This window comes from Macaca nemestrina, chromosome 6 (assembly GCF_043159975.1).
Source record: "Macaca nemestrina isolate mMacNem1 chromosome 6, mMacNem.hap1, whole genome shotgun sequence".
Classification (NCBI taxonomy): Eukaryota; Metazoa; Chordata; class Mammalia; order Primates; family Cercopithecidae; genus Macaca; species Macaca nemestrina.
The window spans coordinates 761,259-784,391 of record NC_092130.1 but is presented as its reverse complement, the minus strand read 5'-3'; the positions used below and the strand labels follow the sequence as shown (position 1 = coordinate 784,391).

General features: G+C 42.6%; 2 protein-coding genes and 2 pseudogenes across 5 annotated transcripts in view; 3 read left to right on the top strand and 1 right to left on the bottom strand.

Moving 5' to 3' along the window:
* LOC105483970 (butyrophilin-like protein 8) overlaps positions 1-3,463 on the top strand; it is an 89,563-nt gene extending 86,100 nt beyond the window's left edge. For both annotated transcript variants that reach the window (XM_071097959.1, XM_071097958.1), the window contains exons 5-8: positions 130-150; positions 679-705; positions 998-1,024; positions 1,654-3,463. In XM_071097959.1, coding sequence (XP_070954060.1) covers positions 130-150; positions 679-705; positions 998-1,024; positions 1,654-2,294 — 716 coding nt within the window. In that variant the 3' untranslated portion in view covers positions 2,295-3,463. The remainder of the gene's footprint in view (positions 1-129; positions 151-678; positions 706-997; positions 1,025-1,653) is intronic.
* The window catches only part of LOC105483972 (serine/arginine repetitive matrix protein 1-like), a 21,458-nt gene continuing 621 nt past the window's right edge, over positions 2,297-23,133 (bottom strand). Inside the window, exons 2-3 of one of the 3 annotated variants that reach the window (XM_071097960.1) lie at positions 22,007-22,510; positions 2,297-2,433 (exon numbers count right to left, since the gene is read on the bottom strand). The gene's annotated coding sequence lies outside the window, so the exon portion shown is untranslated. Of the gene's footprint in view, positions 2,434-5,997; positions 6,839-22,006; positions 22,511-23,133 lie in introns of those variants that run through there. The other 2 variants (XM_071097962.1, XM_071097961.1) reach the window with 2 other exon arrangements.
* On the top strand, positions 2,425-3,545 carry LOC139363667 (protein FAM136A pseudogene; annotated as a pseudogene).
* Positions 22,295-23,104, top strand: LOC105483971 (transmembrane protein 69 pseudogene; annotated as a pseudogene).

Below are 23,133 nucleotides of genomic sequence, written 5' to 3'. Positions count from 1 at the left end.
ATGTAAGTGTTCTAGGAGAGGCCCTGCCCTTCACACCCGCAGCTTGTCCCACCTGTGCAAGCAGCCAGGGTCATGTTTGTACCTTGCACACTCCTGTGTCCACCACTGAATACACTGTTTCTGTTTCAGGGAAAATCCAGGCAGAATTGGGTAAGTGTGTGTCACGTCCTGAGCCTCCCACACATGGTTCTCCTGGGTCCCTCCCTGATCCACAGCGTGAGCCTCTGGAGACCCCGGCTCCAGGCTGGACAGGAAGTACCGGCAGGGGGAGGAGAGCAGCTGCCTGGCTCTCTCCATCCACAGCTAATGAGTTGCCCCTCAGATATCTGGAGGGCTTAGGATAGGCCTCAGGGCCTGGAAGTCCCATCTGTGCCTGTTGCCCGTTGGTCCGCTCTGTGTGTGGTGGGGGGAGGTGTTGATCACAAGCTCTGAGGGTGTGTGGACCACAGGGAGGAACTTGAGAAAAATTGGTGGGTGATCCTCAACCTCCCTGGCCTGATGCTTTGAGACTTTACCCAGTCCTGTATCAACCACTAAATCGTCTGCTTTTTGTTTCGTGCGAACTGCAGGATAAACTGGGTGAGAATGTTATCACATGCAGGGCTTTCCTCCCACGCTCTCCTTGGGCCCTGCTCTGTGATGTCAGCCTCTTATGTGTGTTTTGTTTTTGTTTTTCAGACTGGAGAAGAAAGCACAGACAGGCAGGTAAAAGAAAATATTCCTCTTCCCACATTTATGACTCCTTTCCAAGTCTCTCGTTTATGGATTTTTATATCCTGAGGCCCATGGGTCCCTGCAGAGCCAAGCTTGTGATGGGAACTCTGAAACTGCAGATTCTGGGGGAGGTACATTTTGTAGAGAAGCCCCACAGCCTTCCTCAGATCTCTGGAGGGCCCACGACACTCAAAAAAGGTCCTAATCCTTGGTCTCTCCCTTCTCCCTGAGGCCTGTTTCCCACCTGAGCACTGAACTGCCTGCTCTGTCTGCTTGCTTTCAGAATTGAGAGATGCCCGGAAACACGCAGGTACCAATGCCTGGTCGGGTGACGGTGGGACAGAATCTCAGGTGGACATGAGACCGCGAGCTGAAGAGGGACAGATATGGGAACAGAGTGATGCTGAGACCCATCCTGCCTGCAGATGGAGAAACTGGAATGCTTGATAGCTCCCAAGAGTGCAGTGCCCCCAGACACACTTCTTCCCCTGGGTCTAGAAGGGGAGGAGACAAGGGCTGGGAGATAGGGTGAGTCTTTGGCACAGTTTCAGGAAATTGAGGGCACTAGTGACTGGTCAGGGGTCTGAGCTGGGGGAAGGAAGTGAAGTCAGGTAGAAAATTCTGAGTGGGAGGAAGTTAGATAGTGGAGTCCCTCCAGCTCTTATGAAACAAATAGTTTTATGTGTGAAGGGACAGTGGCAGGGTTGGGTGATATGCTGAGATTGGGACGTCATATTGGGACATTTCTAGACGTTGATGGGTCCTCCAGGCTGCACTGGTGATGAGAGAATCTGAAAAGCAGTGTCTGAGGGAGGCTCAGGTCCGGGGCCTCACCTATGCCACCCGGAGCCAGTCTGCAGCGGGAGGGTTGACCTCTTGTTCCAGCCCAGATTTCCTCTTCAGTAACTCACGCTTCCTCTCTCCCCCACCGCACCCCAGTGGAGGTGACGCTGGACCCAGAGACGGCTCACCCACAGCTCTGCGTTTCTGATCTGAAAACTGTAACCCATAGAAAAGCTCCCCAGGATATGCCTCCCTCTGAGAAGAGATTTATAAGGAAGAGTGTGGTGGCTTCTCAGAATTTCCAAGCAGGGAGACATTACTGGGAGGTGGACGTGGGACACAATCAAAGGTGGTACGTGGGAGTGTGCCGGGATGGCGTGAGCAGGAGGAAGAAGAGAGTGACTTTGTCTCCCAATCATGGGTACTGGGTCCTCGGAATGAATGCAGAAAATTTGTATTTCACGTTAAATCCCCATTTTATCAGCCTCTGCCCCAGGACCCCTCTGACACAAATAGGGGTCTTCCTGGACTATGAGTGCGGCACCGTCTCCTTCTTCAACATAAATGACCAGTCCCTCATTTATACCCTGACATGTCGGTTTGAAGGTTTATTGAGGCCCTACATTGAGTATCCATCCCATAATGAGCAAAATGGGACTCCCATAGTCATCTGCCCAGTCACCCAGGAATCGGAGAAAAAGGTCTCTTGGCAAAGCGCCTCTGCAATCCCAGAGGCAAGCAACAGCGAGTTCTCCTCACAGACAACCACGCCCTTCCTCCCCGGGAGTGATGCGTAGGACGAATCACACCTCACATTCTTCTTTAGGATACTAAGGTTTCTCTCCCAGATCCGAAGTCCCACAGCGGCCAGCCAAGGTGGCTTCCAGATGAAGGGGGACTGGCCTGTCCATATGGGAGTCAGGGGTCATGGCTGCCCTGAGTGGGGAGGGAAGAAAGCTGACATTAGATTTAGTTTGCTCTCACTCCATCCAGCTAAGTAATCTTGAAATAGTCACCACCTCTCAGGTGAGGAACAGTCAGGAATTCCCAACTCACAGCCTGTGGTGTAGATTAAGTAGACAATGAATGTGAATCATGCTTAGATCTTGTTGGTGACAGAATGTATCCTAATGGCTTGTTGATTATATTACACTTTTCATAAGGTCTTTGCTTATTTCTTTCACATGAATTTATTGTTCCCTACTTCAAATCACCCATGAAACAGGCACGTGCTCTGTGCCACAGCCAAGGAATTATAGGGAAGGGGGCACTTCCATTTAATTCTATAGAGCCCACATTACCTTCATACCAAAACCAGACAATAACATTACAAGAAAAGACAGGAAAACTACATGTCTATATCCCCCATGAACTTAGACACAAATGTTCTAATTAAACTTTTAGCAAACTGAATCCAGCAATACATTCCAAGAATAAGACATCACTACCAAATGTGGTTTTTCTCATATGTGGCTTAATATTCAGATATCAACCAGTATAATTAACCACATCAACAAACTGAAAAAGAAAACGATACGATCACTTCGACAGATGCAGGAAAAATTACACCTGTGAGCAAAGAAGCCACACAGATGACAGGCCATGAAAAGACACTCCACGTCACTGACGGGCCCATGAAAAGACGCTCCACGTCACCGACGGGCCCAGGAAAAGATGCTCAACATCATAGTAATTGAGAAAACTCAAAACAATAACGAGATACCATTCCTACCTATTGGAGTGGTAATACAATTGTGAGGACAGTCAAGCATCCATGCAGCAGGTGCAGCAGTGCACTGAGCACTGCCAAGCGCCTCTGACTCAAGCCTAGGCCTTGGTGACCAGCGAGCTGGAGACGTTCTGGGACCACCTGGCCTGGTGCCTCCTGCATTGCTGTGACAAAGCTGAAGATTCAAGCAGGGAGTAAGGAGCTTCAGGTGAAGCAACCACTGGACGGCTGAGTGACCAAGTGTGTGGATGGCCACGTACACCTCATCCCGACTATGAGCAAGGAAATGAAGGAGTCTCTCTTATCTTCTGGGAAATAAAAGTCTTTGCCAGTGGCCCTCACAACAGCTGGCACTGCAGCGGAACATGAGGCCACCTCGGAGGCCGGGAGCCTTTGCCTTTCTGGTCTTTCACCTTGGCCACGCCTTGGCTGAGTCTTGGGCTGCTCACCTGGATCTACTGGATATTCTCTGTCCAGACTCTTCACCACAGAGTCCACCACCTCCTACACCCACAACAGCTGTGTGACGACCCTTCACTGCCCTTCCGAAGAGTTCATTTTTTTAAACGGAATAGGAGGCTGGGCGCGGTGGCTCACGCCTGTCATCCCGGCACTTTGGGAGGCCGAGACGGGTGGATCACGAGGTCAGGAGATCGAGACCATCCTGGCTAACACAGTGAAACCCTGTCTCTACTAAAAATACAAAAAATTAGCCGGGCGTGGTGGCGGCGCCTGTAGTCCCAGCTACTTGGGAGGCTGAGTCAGGAGAATGCCGTGAACCCAGGAGGTGGAGCTTGCAGTGAGCCGAGATGGCGCCACTGCACTCCAGCCTGGGCGACAGAGCGAGACTCCGTCTTAAAAAAAAAAAAAAAAAAAAAAAAAAAAAAAAAAAAAGGAATGGGAATTTTAGTCTTTTAAGCCAGGTTTACGAAGGAAGAAGTTAAGAATGGCAACAAGCGAAAGGCACGCGTCACCCTCCTCCACACACCGGGTCTTTTATGTTCCAGTCCTAAAAAGTGAAATGGAAAAACTAGCGCTAAGTTGGGTCAGGGATATTCCAGGAGAGGGTTTCAGACATCATGTTTCATGTGGCAGCAGGATCTCTCTTGTAACAAGCCAGAGCCCTCCACAGTACCAAATTCCTCTTGCCACACAGGGACCACCAGCTGGCAGGTTAGATCTGATGGCGTTTGAGGAGAGGTGTTTCTGTTTGTTGTCACATCCTGTTTCCCAAAGTGTCACCGCAACATTTCCCACAACCTGTCACACAAAACCCATGAGGTCACTAGCTTGGGGAAAAAAAAGTCTTCTGGGTCTTTGTTTTCTTGATTTTGTGTCATGTATACGTGGAATAAAAGTTGATTTTAAGGTGTGGAATTGGGAGGGAGAGCAGTTTGGATAAGAACTTTGAAAGGTTCCTCGTGGATACTCTTTCTGCCCATCAAGATGTGGATGTGCAGTTCTGCAAATTATTACACATTGCCAATTATTACACACTGCATCTTTCAACCTGGAGACCATGTGAAAAACACAAGAGGCAACACAAGAGGTCACACTAATTATGGGAAGCAGAGCTTCCCTCTTACTGGCTAATAGGCCTTGAGGCTGCCTGGAGCAAAATGACAAGAAAACCTTACAGCAGCACTTTTCCCCTCAGAAAGAAGGGGGGTTTGACTGTGATATATACTAGTATCCTGGAACGAACAGTGAAAGAGGAGCTGTTGGCTACTTGCTTATAAGAGAGTTATGATGCACTGAATCTAGAAAAACCTGGTTTTCATAGAACAGAATACAATGAAAGCCTAGACCCAGCGTTGCTTACTTAGCCCCCTGAATTAACAATTGAGACAAACCTCTGGCAACAGGAGGTAAGGGAGGGAAAAAAATAAGCAACTTGGGCTAGGATGGGCGGTGACTCCCTTAGAGCAAAGGAGAGGCAGCCCCCTACTACCAAATGCCATTTTTGCCTGGGGCCTTTGTGGCATCCAGTGTTCCTGCCCCAGCATGGCATCTTACTGTTTTGATAGCAAACTCATTGTATTTTTACCAACTGAATACTTGAAATGATAATATAGCCTGTCCGTTTGCTGTTTTCAGGCTGTGATATATTTTCCTAGTGGTTTGATTTTAAAACTAAATGAAGTTTAATTTGCTCCCTGCCCCTCAAAAATGAACTATTCATGCACACAACATTGATGGAGTTCAAAATAACTACTCCCAGTGAAACAAGGTAGACAAAAAAAAAAATACAGTCTGTGTGATTCCATGTATATGAAACTCGAGAGAATGCAAATTAATCTACAGTGAGAAAGCACATCACTGGTTGCTTGGAGGGGAGGGGGGGTGGGAGGAAGGCACAAGGATGCTTTTGGAAGTGACGGTATATTCACTATCTCGATTGTCACTTTGGTGGTGATGGATTATGGACATATTCATAAATCAAATATAATCAAATTGAACACTTTAAATGGGTACAGTTTATGTCAACTATACCTTAATAAAGCTGCTTTTAGAAATATTAAATACCACAACCAACAACAGCCAACAGCTATTGGGTCACAGATACTACAGGAGAGCGTTTTAGACCTTACGTTTCATGTGGCCAGTGCTTGTGCTGGCAGCAGGGATCTGCCTTGTAACAAGCCAGAGCCCTCCACAGTTCCAAATGCTTCTTACTACACAGGGACCACCGGGCTGGACAGAGAGAATATCCAGAAGATCCAGGTGAGCAGCCTGAGGCCCAGCCAAGGCGTGGCCAAGGTGAAAGACCAGAAAGGCGAAGGTTCCTGGCCTTCGAACCTCATCCTTTGAGTGCTATGCCCATGTTTTAAAATGTATGCTTTATTTTAAAGAGCAGTTCTAGGTTCATAGAAAAGTCACATGGAAAGTACAAAGAGTTCCCATATACCCTCTGCCCGCACAGGTGCATAGCTCTCCCTACTGTCCACATCCCACCAAGAGTGGAACGTTGCAACTACCAATAAACCTGTGTTAACACCTCATTATCACCCAAAGTCTGCAGCTAACACTAGCGTTCACTCTTGGTGGTGTACATTCTATGGGTTTTGGCAAATGGATAATGACATGGATTTATCATCACTGCATCACACAGAATGCTTTCTTTGCCCCCAAAATCCTCTGTGCTCTGCTATTCCTGCTTCCCTCACCACTAACCTCTGGAAATCACTGGTCTTTTTACTATTTCCAGAGTTTTGCCTTTTCTGGAATGTCATATAGTTGGAATCATACACTATGTGGTCTTTTTAGATTGTTTTCTTTCACTTTATAATATGAACATTCACATTTTTAAAATCACAGTAATATGCCTGATACACTACTATTCATTTATTGATTTTATGGAATGTCCAAGTCTGTGGGTACTCAGGTACCTGAGCATAGACAGTGTCAAGAGTGGGAGAGGGATGTGCTTCTTAACGCAGCATCTGCTGAGTGAGAAGAGGTGACTGCCAGGTGATTGGCAGCTCCCAGGAGGTGCCAATGTTCAATCCCTCTGGCCTTACCCCAGGGAGCTTGAGGGGGACTGAAGTGAAAATCTACAGGGTCTTCCACAGTCCCTTCTCCGTAGCGCTGGGAGAGTGTGTCTTAAAGCAGCTGTAGATGGAATACCACTTGGTTAAAAAGAAGGAACAAGCTATTGATACATGCAACAATTTTGATGTATCTTGAAGGCAGTATATTCAGTGAAAAAAGTCCATCTCACCAAGTTACATAGTATATGACTCCATTTACATAATATTCTCAAAATCACAAAATCATAGAGAGGAAGAAAAATAAGTGGTTTCCAGGAATTAGGAAAGGGGGGGAAAGGTGTGTGTTTTAGTCTGTTTTCACACTGCTATAAAGAACTACCTGAGACTAGGTAATTTATAAAGAAAAGAGGTTTAATTGACTCAGTTCTGCATGGCTGGGGAGGCCCCAGGAAACTTACAATCATGGCAAAAGGCAAAGGGGAGGCAAGGCACGTCTTACATGGCGGCAGGAGAGAAAGAGAACAAGGGGGGACCTGCCACATGCTTTTAAACTGTCAGATGTCGTGGAACTCACTATCACGAGAACAGCATGGGGGAACCACATCCATGACCCAGTCACCTTGCACCAGGTCCCTCTTTTGACACATGGGGATTATAATTTGACATGAGATTTGGGTGGAGACACAGAGTCACACCATATCAGAGTGATTTATGGATGCACATTGAGGGAGGTCTTCAACAGTGATGGAATAGTATGTTTTTTCCTTGAGACAGGGTCTTGCTCTGTCTCCCAGGCTGGAGTGCAGTGGTTTAATCATAGCTCACTGCAGCCTCAAATTCCCAGGCTTGAATGATCTTCTCACCTCATCCTCCTGAGTAGCTGGGACCACAGGCATGTGCCACCATGCCCTGCTACTTTTTTAACTTTTCTTTTTAGTAGAGATTAGGTTTTCCTATGTTGCCCAGGCTGGTCTCAAACTCTTGGGCTCAAGGGATCCTCCTCCCAAAGTGCTGGGATTACAGGTGTGAGCCACTATGCCTGGTTTGGAACAGTATCTTGTTTATGATGGTGGTTACTTGAATCTATATATCTAATAAAATTGCACAGAACTACACGCACGTGCATGTATACACACACACACACACACACACACAAATGAGTGCATGTAAAAACTGGTAACACGTGAATTAGGCCCGGAGTCTAGTTAACATATTTATATCAATATCAATCTCCTGGTTTCGATATTGTGCCATAGCAAAGCTGCATAAGATGTTGCCATTACCTTAATTTAAAAAAATTGTTAACATTGGAGAAAGCTTGGTGAAGGGTACTCAAGACTCAACAATTTTTGCAATTTCCTGGAAATTTATACGACTGTTTCAAAATAAAACAAAAATTTGTAAAGTAGCTTTAAAAAAACAACATTTATTTGGCCAGGCGTGGTGGCTCAAGCCTGTAATCCCAGCACTTTGGGAGGCTGAGACGGGCGGATCACGAGGTCAGGAGATCGAGACCATCCTGGCTAATATGATGAAACCCCGTCTCTACTAAAAAACACAAAAAACTAGCCGGGCGAGGTGGCGGGCTCCTGTAGTCCTAGCTACTCGGGAGGCTGAGGCAGGAGAATGTCATAAACCTGGGAGGTGGAGCTTGCAGTGAGCTGAGATCCAGCCACTGCACTCCAGCCTGGGTGACAGAGCGAGACTCTGTCTCAAAAAACAAACAAACAACAAAAAAAAAACACATTTATTTCAAAATGAAGTTGGGTTGTTGAAATAAATGTGTGTGAAACAGAGTTTCAGAGATTCAACTGGTATTGGCCCACATCAAATGACAATGAAATAGAAGATTTTAAAAAAATTCTGTAGCTTCGAATATCAGAACAACTATCTTCAACAAATCAAAATTGAATGATGCCATTAGCTGTGCCATCCAAACTAAATAAGGACTAAAATCATGAATAAGAAACTTGGAACAACAGGTGATAAAGTTAACATTAACGTAACATGGTAGTCAGACTAGAAACAATAAGTGCCAATAGAATGAATTCCCCCACAAAACATCCTAACCACCAAGTTAGTTTTCATCATAGAGATGATTAAAACAAACTAAAGCAGCGACAGACAGGAGCACCAGGCCCAGTGGCTGCTGCTCAGGCCCAGGCTGGTGTCAGGGGCCAAATCTTCGCAACATGGGCTTTTAGAAGCTCGGGAGAGCCTGCCTCCTGGTGCAGCCATTGAGCTTCCCACCTTAGGACAGCAGTGAGAAGCAGGACGGTGGGGCCCAAATCAGGAGCTAAGTGCCCCCGCTGTGCCTGGGGAAGAATGCAAGGCTCCTGAGGCACCTCAGGGAGAGGAAGCAGAGCGGGTTGTAGTCGATGAGCTGAGTCCAGGGGCCAGAGGGACAGAGGGAGCCGAAGGAGCACGTGGTGAGTGACAAGAGATGCTGGCAGGTTCCCTGTGTGTTCTTCAGGGAGTAATAAATACTCCCAGAAACTACCAGAAGACAGACATTAGAGACAGGTGGATGGACTGCTGTGAACTGTCTAGGAACAAAATAGCTGAGAGGGCACTGTGGAAGGAGGTGTCAGAAAATTAACTTCTGAAAGGAAAGGAGAGAGGGCTAGGACGGCCTTGGGCAGCCAAGCTCATACAGAGACGTGTGAGAGAGAGAGAGAGAGAGAGAGAGAGAGTGTGTGTGTGTGTGTGTGTGTGTGTGTAATGTAAGGAGAAAGGAGGAAAGAAGTGGGGGTAAAAGTGAAATTTTCTGAGCTATTCTGTGGTTTTGTTCTCTTACAAGGCCAAAATAGGAAGAAAAATAAAACTGAAGAAAAAACAAACAAAAAAAAACTCAAAAAAGCAGCAGCAACGTCACTCACACAGGAAACCTGACTTCACATCCCAGATCTGCTTGGGATGTAGAGAAGCCCATGTGACTGTTAAACATGGATTTTTATCAAAGTAATGCAAACTAATATTTAAAGGAGGTTTTAGGCCCGGTGCGGTGACTCACGTCTATAATCCTAGAACTCTGGGAGGCCAGGTGGGTGGATTGCTTGAGCCCAGGGGCTCAAGACCAGCCTGGGCAGCATTGCAAAACCCTGTCTCTACAAAAAATACAAAAAATTAGCCAGGTGGGTGGTTCACGCCTGTAGACCCAGGTACTCGTGAGGCTGACAGGAGGATTGTTTGAGCCTGGGAGGTTGAGGCTGCAGTGAGCTGAGATCACACCACTGCACTCCAGCCTGGGTAACAAAGAGAGAACCTGTCTCAAAACAAATAAACAAACAAACAGAACCCCCCCACACAAAAAACCAAAAACATGATTTTTTAAAAGCATTGTAATAAAAAGCAGTAGTCCCCCAGTGCCTTACTACAGTGTCCCTTTCCAACCTACCCAGTGTTGTCTCCACAGGGAAAACTTTATGGCTTCCCGATTTGGTTCTTTCTCCTTATGGCTAAGTTACTTGTTTCTTCTTTTGGTATTTTATTTATTTTATTTTATTTTAATATTTAATTTCTTTTCGAGACACAGTCTCGCTCTGTCCCCCAGGCTGGAGTGCAGTGGTGTGATCTTGGCTCACTGCAACCTCCACCTCCCGGGTTCAAGTGATTCTCCTGTCTCAACCTCCTGAGTAGCTGGGACTACAGGCACCCGCCACCACAAGCAGCTAGGCTAATTTTTGTATTTTTAGTGAGACAGGTTTTCACCATGTTGGCCAGGCTGGTCTCAAACTCCTGACCTCAGGTGATCTGCCCGCCTCAGCCTCCCCAAAGTGCTGGGATTACAGGCGTGAGCCACTGCACTCAGCTATTTTGTTTTCTTTTTAATTGACAAAAATTGTATATATCTGTTGTACAACATGTTGTTTTGAAATATCTATACAGTGTGGAATGGTTATAAACAGCTAATCAACATATGCATTCCATCATATACTTATCTTTTTTGTGATGAGAACACATGAAATCTATTGTTTCAGTAATTTTCAAGAATACAATACATTAACTATAGTCACCAGGTTGTACAATAGATCTCTTAAATGAATTCCTCCTAACTCAAACTTTTTACTTTTTGACCAACATTTCCCCAAACTTCCCATACACTCAGCCCCTGGTGAGTACCATGCTATTTTTCACTTCTGTTAGTTCAACTTTTCTAGACTCTACATATACATAAGATCACGCAGTACTTCTTTTTCTGGGCCTGGCTTATTTCTCTTAATATACCGTCCTCCAGGTTTATCTACGTTGTCACAAATAACAGGATTTTCTTCTTTTTAAAGGTTCATACTACTTCATTGTGTATCTATATACATACATAGTGTCTACCCACACGTACATACACATACAGAATGTTTATTTTCTTTAGATAAATGTTTTTATATATACACAACATTTTCTCTTTCTTTTCTTTCCTTCCTTCCTTCTTTCTTTCTTTTTCTTTCTTTTCTTTCTTTCTTTTTTTGAGTTTCACTGTTGTCAGCCAGGCTGGAGTAAAATGGCGTGATCTTGGCTCACCGCAACCTCTGCCTCCTGGGTTCAAGCGATTTCTCCTGCCTCAGCCTCCCAAGTAGCTGCGATAACAGGCATGGGCCACCGTGCCCGGCTAACGCCTGTAATCCCAACACTTTGGGAGGCCGAGGCAGGTGGATCATCTGAGGTCAGGAGTTCAAGATCAGCCTGACCATCTCTACTAAAACTACATTTTCTTTATCCCTTTATCTGTTTACAGACACCTGGGTTGATTCCATTTCTTGGCCGTTGTGGATAATGCTGCAATGTACATGGCAGTGCAGCTCTCTCTTCAATATACCAATTTAAACTCCTTTGCATATACACCCAGGAGTAGTATTACTTACTGAATCATAAGGTGGTCATATTTTTAATTTTCGGGAGAATCTCCATGCTGTTTTCGATAATGGCTGTACTAATTTACATTCCCACCAACAGTGTGCAAGAACTCTTTTTTCACATCCTTCACACTAATCTTTCATCATTTTGATAATCACTATTCAAACAGGTGTGAACTGACATCCCATTGTGATTTTAGTTTGTATTTCTCCCATGACTGGTGATGCTGAGCATTTTTTTCATATATGTTTCAAACATTTAAATGTTTTCTTTAGAGAAATGTCTATTCCAGTTCTTTGCCCATTTTTAAATCAAGCCTTTTTTTTTTTTTTTTTTTTTTTTTTTTTTTTCTGTTTAGTTGAATTCTTACACATTCTGGTTAGAAATTCCCTATTGGATGTCTAGTTTGTGAATATTTTCTCCCATGGTGTGGGCTGTCTCTTCACTCTGTTATTTCTTTTTTATGCAGAAACTTTTTGGATTGATATAATCTCATTTATCTATTTTTGCTTTTGTTGTCTGTGAGGTTTTACACAAACAAACCATTGGCCAGATCAATGTCCTGAAGCATTTCCCCAGTGTTTTCTTCTAGTACTTTTGTAGTTCCAGGTATCATATTTAAGTTTTTGATCCATTTTAATTTGATTTTGTATATGGTGAGAGATGGGGCATCCAGTTCATTCTTCTGCATATGGATATCTATTTTTCCCAGCACTATTTATCAAAGAGACTGCCCTTTCCCCAGTGTATGTTCTTGCTGCCTTTGTTGAAAGTGAGTTGACTGTAAATGTACGGATTTGTTTTGGGATTCTCTATTTTGTTCTGTTGGTCTATGTGCCTGTTTTTATGTCACTACCATGCTGTTTGGTTACCAAAGTTTTGCAGTAAATTTGGAAGTCAGGCAGCGTGGTATCTCCAGTTTTGTTCTTTTTGCTTAGGATTGCTTTGTCTATGTGAGGTCTTTTGTAGTTCCATACACATTTTAGGACTCTTTTTCTATTTCTGTGAAGACTGCCATTGGCATTTTGATAGGGATTACATTGAGTCTATAGATCATTTTTGGTAGTATGAATATTTTAACAATAATAATTCTTCTAATCCATAAACATTAGAAATCTTTCCATTTATTTGTTTCCTCAAGCTTCTTTTATCAGTTTTTTGTAGTTTTCATTGTAGAGTTTTTTCACCTCTTTGGCTAAATTTATTCCTCGTTATTTAAATTTTTGGTAGCTATTGTAAATGAGATTGCTTTCTTGATTTCTCTTCCAGATTGTTCACTACTGGCATATACAAATGCTACTGATGTTTGTATGTTGATTTTGTATCTTAAAACTACTCAATTCATTTATCAGTGCCAAGAGATTTTTGTTGAAGTGTTTCAGTTTTTCTAATTATAAGATTATGTCATTTGCAAACAAGAACGATTTAACTTCTTCCTTTCCTATTTGAATGGACTTTCTTTCTTTCTCTTGCCTAATTGCTCTTGCTAGGGCTTCCAGTACTATGCTGAATAAAAGTATTGAAAGTGGACACCTCTGTCTTCTTCCAGATCTTAGAAGAAAGGCTTTCAGGTTTTTTTCCCAATAAGTATGATGTTAGCTATGGATCTGTCATACATGGTCTTTACTGTGTTGAGGTATTTTCTTTGTATATCCAGTTTCATCATGAAGGCATGTTGAATTGCATAAAATGCTACTTCTGAGTCTATTGAGATGATCATGTGGTTTTTGTCCTTCATTCTGTTCATGTGGTGTATCCCATTTACTGATCTGTGTGTATTAATCCATCCTTGCATCCCTGGGATAAATTCCACTTGATCGTGGTGTGTTATCTTTTTGATGTGTTGTTGGAGTTAGTTTGCTAGTATTTTTGCGTCTATGTTCATTCAGGATATTGGCTTGTAGTTTTCTTTTTTTGTTGTGTCTTTGCCTAGCTTTGGTATGAGGGCAATGCTGGCCACATAGAATGAGTTAGGGAGAGATCCTGCCTCTACAACTTTTGCGAACAGTTTGAGTAGAAATGGTATTAATTCTTCTTTTAAAGTTTGGTAGAATTTGCCAGTAAAGTCATCAGTGATGTAATCTGTCCCCAAGTCTCCCAGCAATGGGTACCAGCACCAGCTCTGATGAGGGTGGCAGGAGAGTAACGTAGACTCTGAGATTCCTTCGTTATAAATAGCCTTGGTATGTTGGCTTTCTCAAATGATGGTTATAGTAGTAATGAACTGTCACCTGGACAGACTAGGATCCACTGGTTAGTCAGGACACTGCGGGAAATGGTGATAGCTGAGGTTACACACAAGTTTTCTTCTTCCTGGGTGCTCTGTTACTCTACCTGGAGCTGCTGTAATGGACTGTGTCAGCTGGCCTCTAGCTTGGAGGTGTTGCTTGGAAAAGAGCACCAGCTGCAGTAGTAGCAGTGGGATTTATGCTTGCCTTATGTTACCCAGGGGAGGTACTCTGGTGTCTCAGGCAATGGGAGGGGCTACAGAATTCCCAAAAGTTTCCATCCTTTGTATAAAGCTACCAGGGTAGGTGGAGGGGCAAAACCAGGTGGAGGCTGGGTCAGGCGGGTCCACGTGCTGGCTCTCCACATGCAAGGAAAACAGTGGCTCTTGTGGGGGTTGAAGGTGGTTCTCTTGCCACTGGGGCAACGTTCTAGGAAGGGGTGCAGCTGCCTCTATTGCACAGAAGAGTTTACACAGGGAGTGGGGAGCAGCAGGTGGCAGTAAGCCCCACCCAGTCCCCACGTACTTGGCAAGGCAGATCTCATGCCCATGGTGTTCCACTAGCAGTGGCTAAGTTTCAGGCAGTTTTCACTCAGAACTCAAAACTGCTCCAGGCCATAAGCCTTTCTGGCAGAGACAGCAACTGTGGCACTTAGGCCATGCCCCTCCCAGTCTGCCAGCAAAGCCAGGGTGCCCAGCTTCTGCACTCACGGATGCAGCACGCTTTCCACTCACCTCCCACTTCTGGCAAAGGAAGTTCATCCCACTTGAGAGAATATGATGAATTTTAGTTAGAAGCTTCTCTTAACCTGTGACTGCTGCCTGAATTAGCTGGTCGACTTCTGTGAGGTCCCCTGGGAGGTAGGATCAGGAATGGCTTCCTTGGTCCACACTGGAGACTGGGAATGCATGCAAGGCTCTCTTGTGCTGGTGCTTCTAATTTTTTGTTCCCCACTACTCCCTAAATTGGTTTCAGGCTGGATAGAGTTAAGGCCATCCCCTATGGCCTGTATTGTCAGGTTCCCCAGTGGTAGTGTATATCTTGGGGGTAGTTTATCCCCCCTCATACTTTGAGGACTTACAGTTTTCTGCCTGACTCATTGTGTAGGCTGCAGCCTGCCACTTCTTTCAGAGTTTGTGGTTTCTTTCAGTTTTCCTGTTAAGTTCTTGCCTGCTTATTAGAAAAAAAATTCACAGTGTGTATGTCTAGACACTATTTTGTTTTTCCAAGTAGGAGAGGCATGCTAACAATGCCTCTAATCCACCATCTTGGAAAAAAAACTTTTAATTTTAATTGTGGGATTTAATATGTTTACTTTCAAGGCTGTTACTAACAACGACTTATTATTCTGTTAATTGCCTTTTAATTGTTTTGTATATCCTTGTTCCTTTCTTATTCTCTTATTCTCTTTGCAATTTGATGGCTTTCTATAGTAATGACATTTTATTCCTTTCTTTTTCTTATTTGTGTATCTGCTTCTTCCAGTGAGTTTCATACTTTTGTGTGTTTTTGTGATGGGAGATATCATCCTTTCACTTCTAGATGCAGGAATCCTTCAAGCATTTCTTGAAGGCCTGGTCTAGTGATAATGAATTCACTTAGATTTTGTTGTTTTGGGAAAGACTTTATTTCTCTTTCATTTCTGAAGGATAACTTTGCTAGGTATCGTATTCTTGCCTGACAGTTTTTTTTTTTTTTCTTTTTCTTTCAGGGCTTTGAACATATCCCATTCTCTCTTGGCCCAGATATTTTTGCTGAGAAACATGCTGTTAATCTGATGGAGATTCATGTGACTTGATGTTTTCCTCTTGATGTTTTTACAATTCTTTGTCTTTGACTCTTGACAATTTGAGTATAATGTGCCTCAGAGAAGACATTTTGGGTTTGGTCTATTTGGGATTCTTTGATCTTCCCACATATAAATGTTTTCATCTCTTCGAAGACATGAGAACTTTTCAGCTATTATCTTTAAACTGGTTTTCTATGCCTTTTGCCATGTTTGTACCTTCTGGAACTCCCAAAATTTGAGTTTTTGTTCACTTGATTGTGTCCCATATGTCATATAGGATTTCTTCATTCTTCTTTTTCTGAGTTATTTCACTTTTTTTTTTGAAAGATTAACTGTTTAACTATAAAGAAATAACTAAAAATTAAAAATAGCATATAAACTTTATTTACATAATTACTGAAGGGAACAGAGTAACTGTTTGTGGTGGTGGACCCAGGAAGGCGGCTCTCAAGTTCTGGGGAGTGCGTATTTCCGTTCTCTATGTTCTGAGCGCAGACTCTCTGATGCGCAGGAATGCCTGCTGTCCGAGTTTAGAGTGCTCCATGGGTTCAGATTTACTGTACATCTGGGTCCAGCTAATGCTCTGATGCTGCAGACTTCTGGGTGGATATGAGAGGATGCTCATGGGACCCCAGGGATGTGGAGATGCAGGGGCTATTAAGCCATGGTGCAGAATGTTGTCTTGTATTGGGTCTGTTCTCAAAATGATGTCATGCTGCAGTTGATTGGGTCCTGGGGATGTAACACTGCATGAACTCCTTCTGTGGAACAGTGCAGTAACATGGACCCAGCAAATCCCTATACTACTCAGGGCCTTTGAGGGCTGAGGGACTTTCCTGTAGCATGTACTACAGGACTCTGGCATGGGGACTGCTGAGGATCTCTTACTTGCCTTTTCCTCCAATAGGAGTCCCTCCTGGCTCTGAGCTAATCGGACTGGATGCCTCACTTCCCTCTCTGTGCTGCCATCTCAAGCTTTCATGCCTCAGAATGGTCCAGTTGCTTCCCTTCTGGATTCCAGCATTTTTTCTCTACATGCTATATTCAATGTGTGATTACCTGCTTGCTGTTTTGGTTCTTCCTTGTGGAGGAGGTGAGTGCTGGGTGCCTGTAGTCAGCCATCTTTGTCTTTCCTCAGCTTTTACTTGTTGCAATTTCTCCTTCATTTCTAAAAGTTAATTTTCCTTGTACATTATTCTTGATAGGTAGTTTTTGTTGTTGTTTGCTTGTTTGCTTCAGCGTTTTGACTATATCATCCCACATTCTCTGTTGAGAAATCTGCTGATGGATCCAAGCCTCATTCAAACTACCATATATGCTATTTACTTATTTTATCTTAGTTTCAGGATTCTCTCTTTGTTCTTCACTTATTACAGTTGTGTTATAATGTCTTGCTATATTTCTGGTCTGGATTGAAACTTATTGAAGACCTTTGATATTCTTGTATCTAGATAGCTATAGCTTTTATCATATTTGGAAAGTTTTCTGCTGTTATTTCTTTACTCTTTCTATCCCTTTATCTTTCTCTGCTCCTCACAAATTCCTATAATTCGAATATTTGTTCTTTTGATACCATTCCATAGGTCTTATAAACTTCTCCATTCTTTTTATACTGTTTTCCTCCTCTGATTGTATATTTTCAAATAACCTGTCTTAGAGTTCACATATTCTTTCTTCTGTTTGATCAATTCTGCTATTGATCCTCTTTATTGCATTTTAAAATTTCATTAATTGTATTTTTCAACTCTAGAACATCTGTTTGATTTTTAAAATAATTTAAATATCTGTTAAATTTCTAATTTTGGTCATTTATTATTTTTATGATTTCATTGAATTGTTTCTATTTTCTTGAAGTTCACTGAGCTTCCTTAAAACTATTATTTTAAGTATTTTGTCAGGCAGTTTGTATATCCTCATTTTTTTGACATTTGGCACTGGGAGTTTATTGTGTTCCTTTAGTGGTATTATACCTCTTTAGTTTTCCCTGTTTCTTTTTGCTTTATGTTGATGTCTGCACATTTGACAAAGTAAGGATTATTCCAGTCTTTGCAGACTGGATTTGTCTGGGAAGCATTTTCACCAGTCATCTCATCTAGAGATTCTAGCAAGGCTCTCTGTCTGAGGTCAGTGTTGCTACAAGAGTCCTTTGGCAGGCCAGCCTGCGTCAGCAGATGGGAAGAACTGACTTCTAGGTCTGTGGGTTTGGCCTGAAGCCTGGATCCCCTTGGGTAGACCTATTGATTGAGTCTATGGGGATGGGCCTAGAGGCTGTGTCTATGAGGGTGACCCTGTATCTGCTGAGGCTGCCTAAGTTCTAGATCCACAGGGATGACCTGGTGCTGGGGTGGGCCTTGAGCCTGAGTCTGCAGGGGCTAGATAGGCACAAGGATGGCTCTGGCACCTGAATCCACTGGAATGGGCCTGGAACCTGAGCCCAAAAGAACTGGCTTTGTTCTGGGGCTTACCTGGCAACTGAGACCAGTAAAATGTCCTTGGAGTTGGAATCCATGGTGGCTGGCCCAAAGCCTTTGTTTTCAGGGGTGGTCTTAGAACTTCAATTCACAGAATCCTTCCTGTCACTGGAATCTAATGTTCCTGCACCTTGAGTCTGCTGGAGCAGGTTCTAGGTCATGGAGCAGCTGAGACTGGTCTAGAGCCTGAGAACATCTTAGTACTTAGGATGGCATGGAGCCTGACTCTGCAGGAACTGGACTGGGGCCTAGGATTGTCAGTGCTGGCCTTGTCACTGAAGCCACAGTGGCTGTCCTGGAGCCTGTATCCACTGGTGTTGGTCTTCAGGCTAAATGTATCCGTGCTAAGCTACTGGCTAGGTTTGAGATGGCTGGCTTGGGTCCTGGGGCTTCAGTGGTTAACCTGGGACTGGATACACAGGGTCAGGCCACTATTCCTGAAGAACAAATACGCAAAACTCCACAACAAAATACCAGCAACCTGAAATTAACAAAACTAAAAAGATCATTCACTGTAATCAAGTGAGATTTATCCTAGGCATGCAAGAAAGATTCAACATATGTAAATCAATAAATGTGACACATCACATTAACAAAACAAAGGACAAACACCATATGATCATCTCAATGGATGCAGAAAATGCACTTTACAAAATTCAACACTTTTTTCCACCATAAAAACTTTCAACAAACTAGGTATGGAAGAAATGTATCTTAACACAATAAAGGTCATACATAACAAGTCCACATCTAACAACATAGTCAATGGGGAAAAGTTGAAAGCTTTTCCTCAATAATCAAGGACAAAACAAGAATACCCACTCTTCCCACTTCTTTTCAACATAGTACTAGATGTTCTAGCCAGAGGAATTAGGCAAGAATAAGAAATAAAGGACATCTTAATTGGAAAGGAAGGAATGCAATTGTCTGTTTGCTGACAACATGATATTTTATATAGAAATACCTAAACACTCCACCAAAACCTGTTATAACTGATAAACTAATTCAGTGAAGTTGTAGGAAACCAAATCATATTGTAAAGATCAGTAGTGTTCCTGTACACTAACAAATTATCCAAAAAGGAAATTAATAAAGAATCCCATTTACAATAGCTACAAAAAATACTACTTAGGAGTAAATTTATTTAAGAAGATGAAAGATCTATATGCAGAAAACTACAAAACATTGATAAAGAAATTGGTAAAAACACGAACAGAAAGTTATTCCATGTTCATGAATCGGAAGATGTAATATTAAAATGTCCATACTATCCTTAAACAATCTACAGATTCAATAGAATCCCTATCAAAATTTTAATAATATTTTTCACATAATTAGAAAAAAAAAATCTTAAAATTTACATGGAACCACAAAACACCCTAAATAGCCAAAGCAATCTTGACCAAAACCAACAAAGCTAGAGACATCACATTACCTGACTTAAATATATATTACAAAGCTATAGTAATCAAAACATCATGTTTCTGGCCTAAAAACAGACATGTCAACCAAAGAAGCAGGATACAGAGTCCAGTAAACATCCATGAATTTGTAAATAATTGACGATTAGTCAAGATATATAGAACACACAATGGGGAGAGAACAGTCTCCTCAGTGAATGGTCTTGGAAAAACTGGATACCTGCATGCAGAAGAAAGAATTTAAAAACTTATCTCACACCATGTACAAAAATAAACTCAAAATAGACCAAAAACTTAAATATAAGACCTGAAACTGTAAAAGTACTAGAAAAAAAGAAGGTAAAAGCTCCACGACATAGACCTGAGTAATTATTTTTTGAGTATCACCCGCAAAGCACAGGCAATGAAAGCAAAAATACAGATGGAATAGCATTAAACTAAAATGCTTTTCACAGTGAAGTAAACAATTAACAAAGTGAAGAGACAACCTGTAGAGTAAGAGTAATATTTGCAAACCATATATCTGATAAGAGGATAATATCCAAAATTTATAAGGAACTTAAAAACTCAATAGTTAGAAAAATAACACGGTTGTAAAATGGGCAAAGAACCTGAGGAGACATTTCTCAAAAAACACATAAATGCCCAATAGTTTCATTTAAAAATATTCAACATCACTAATCATCAGGGAAATAAGAAATAAAACCACAAGAAGATATTACCTCATAGCTAATAGAATGGCTATCATCAAAAAGACAAAAGTAACAAGTGTTGACAAAACTATGAATACTGTACACTAATGGTGGGAATGTAAATTAGTATAGCCATTATCTAAAACAGTATGGAAGTTCCTCAAAGACTAATAATAGAAATGCCGTATTATCTAGTAATCCCCCTACTGGGTAAACATCAAAAGATTGAAATCAATGTGCTAAAGAGATATGTGCTGTCCCATGTTCACTGCAGAATTATTCACAAGAACTAAGAGATGGAGTCAACCTATGCATCCATCAGTGGATGAATGGAGGAAGAAAATGTGGTATATATACACAATGGAATACTGTTCAATTTTTTTCAAATACAAAGTTGTATTAATTTTCAATAAACAGCAAAAAACAGAGTCAGGCTGGGCGTGGTGGCTCACGCCTGTAATCCCAGCACTTTGGGAGGCCGAGGCGGGTGGATTACCTGAGGTCAGTAGGTTGAGACCAGCCTGGCCAACATGGTGAAACCCTGTCTGTACTAAAAATACAAAAATTACCTAGGCATGGCGGTGTGCACCTGTGATCCCAGGTAGTTGGGAAGGTGAGGCAGGAGGATCACTTGAAACTGGGAGGCGGAGGTTGCAGTGAGCTGAGATCATGCCACTGCACTCCAGCCTGGGCGACAAGAGCAAAACTCCATCTCGAAAACGAAAAAACAAACAAACAAACAAAAAACGAAGTGGAGTCAATGCACTAATTTTTAAATCTAACACAATGCTTAGCACAAACTATGCTCAATAAATAAAAACACATTATTAATGGAGTAAGATTATTCTTGAGATTCTCTAGGGTTGTGTGTGTGTTTTAAACAAAACTGAGCGGTAGGTAAAGAAAGACACCCTACAAACGTGACTGAGAAGGGCTCAAAGAAAAGAACAGCCAAGGAGGAGTGTCCCCAAATACCAAGGTAGCAAAATGAATATGGGATTTTTCAAAGCAGTCTAGAAATCAGAGCTCACTGGGTTTGGAGATAATCCATGTTCAAGGCCTCATAATGAAATCTTCCCACATTTCCAGATTCTTGATATGGAATCTGTCACAATTTCAAGGAGCTTTTGCCAAAGAAAAGGAGATCACTTCTGTTGCCTAAAATGGCCTATGTCTCCTAAATTTCCTTTGACTCTGTCACTAATATAGCAAGGGTTCATTCCAGCAAAGGATTACTACTGAGGACCAACTCCTCTCTGGTTTAGATTTTCCTTTCATAAACACATTGACCCTTGCCAAGGAGAGCTCTAAGTTTATCCAATTTCCTTTCTTTTTATCCCCCCTATACAACTCTGCTTGGCTACAAAATCTAGGACTCTCACAGCAATGGCAGCATTGGTCAAAAGGTAAGTGCCAGTTCTAATGCAAGAACTCTCTAAAGTTCAATGGTCACAATTTCTTTTTTAAATCACTTCATCTGCTACGACTTTTTTTTCCTCTTTATCTTGCCAATTATTTCTTTTAAAACACAATCCTCCGAGCTACATTCTAAGCACCAAGTTTTTTGACCAATGTATCTCTGGTATCCTCATCTTTTTGCAGATCTATGTCATCTTGTCGGGACCAAATGGGGTATCTATCAGCTCTCTGAACAGGTGCTAAGAAGGAAGAAGTAGCCTCCAACTCACCAATAGTTTTTAAGAAGGCCTGTGTAACTGTTGGTAGATCCAAGTTAAATTTTCCAATTAACTGCCGAATGATTGTAATGGCAGCTCCCACCCCCGGAAGTCTCCCTCCTTCTCTGTCTCTCCCCGCTCCTCCTCTTTCCCATTCTCACCTTTCTGCTCCTGCTGTGTTTCTGTCTTCCTCAGGCATGGGCGAATTATCATCACACATTGTTGTATGTATTTCAAAATCAGGGCTCTTGACTCATTTGTTGGAAGTGCCTTTCCGGGAGTCCTTCAGCTCAGTTCTTTCTGGACTGTTCTTTCAGCTCTGTTTTCCATCTGTCTGCGAGATGCTGACAAAAGCATGCTTCTGATTCAATGCCTCCACTTAGTTGTAACAATACGTTTATCAGAACTGCCTGGCATCCTCCTGAAAAAGACTTTCAATAGGGCCCAGTATGTTTCACTTCATCCTGAAGTTTTCTCAAGCATCTTCTAAGATGTTTAAGTACTCTTTCGCAGTGGCACTAGGAGCCAGCAGAGGAACAGATACACATTCTCTCAAGATGTCTCTCCAGCAATACTTTTCCCTCTTTGTTTCCAAGGCCTTGGCTTTTCTCATCATTTCCAGTGTATATGAGCAAGACACAATGCTATCACACATCCCCCTGCAGCTTTAAAAAGAAGCAGAAGCAAGCAGTATTTCCAGCCAGGCCACCAAGCACCATCATGTACCTGCCTGACAGTCCAAAGCCAGCATTATAGGTAACTCTGGCAGGACTAATCCCCTTCATTGCTCCACCACTGGTCCTGCTAATAACAAAGGCTTATATTCCCATATTAGCTTTTACTCAGATGGAGTCAGTTTCGTATCCTTCTTGTGGTGGTCAGATGGGGTTTTGCTCTACCAGAAGGCAGTCCAGCCAAACCCGACTTCCTTAATTTAGCTAATAGTACAGTTCCTGTTGTGTTTTCATGGTATGCCTTATTTCTTAAACACTCAGTGAAGCCACAGTCACAGTAATAGGTAACGGGGAGAGCATTACACATTGAACTTTTTCTCTTACCACATTATCCCAACTGGTTTAAAGCCCTGAGGAGAGTAGTCACTTTATTGGCCACTCTTTCATTTGTAATCGCTTTAGTGTTAAAAATATTTACTCAGACAGGACCTAAGAGACCTGGTCAAGTAGAAAAGGTATAAATCTACACCGTAGACAACACTGATATACTGGCTACAACTTTTTCTACTTCTGTTTGTCTCTTCCCCCCACCCCGCTCCCCCCGCCTAACCCCC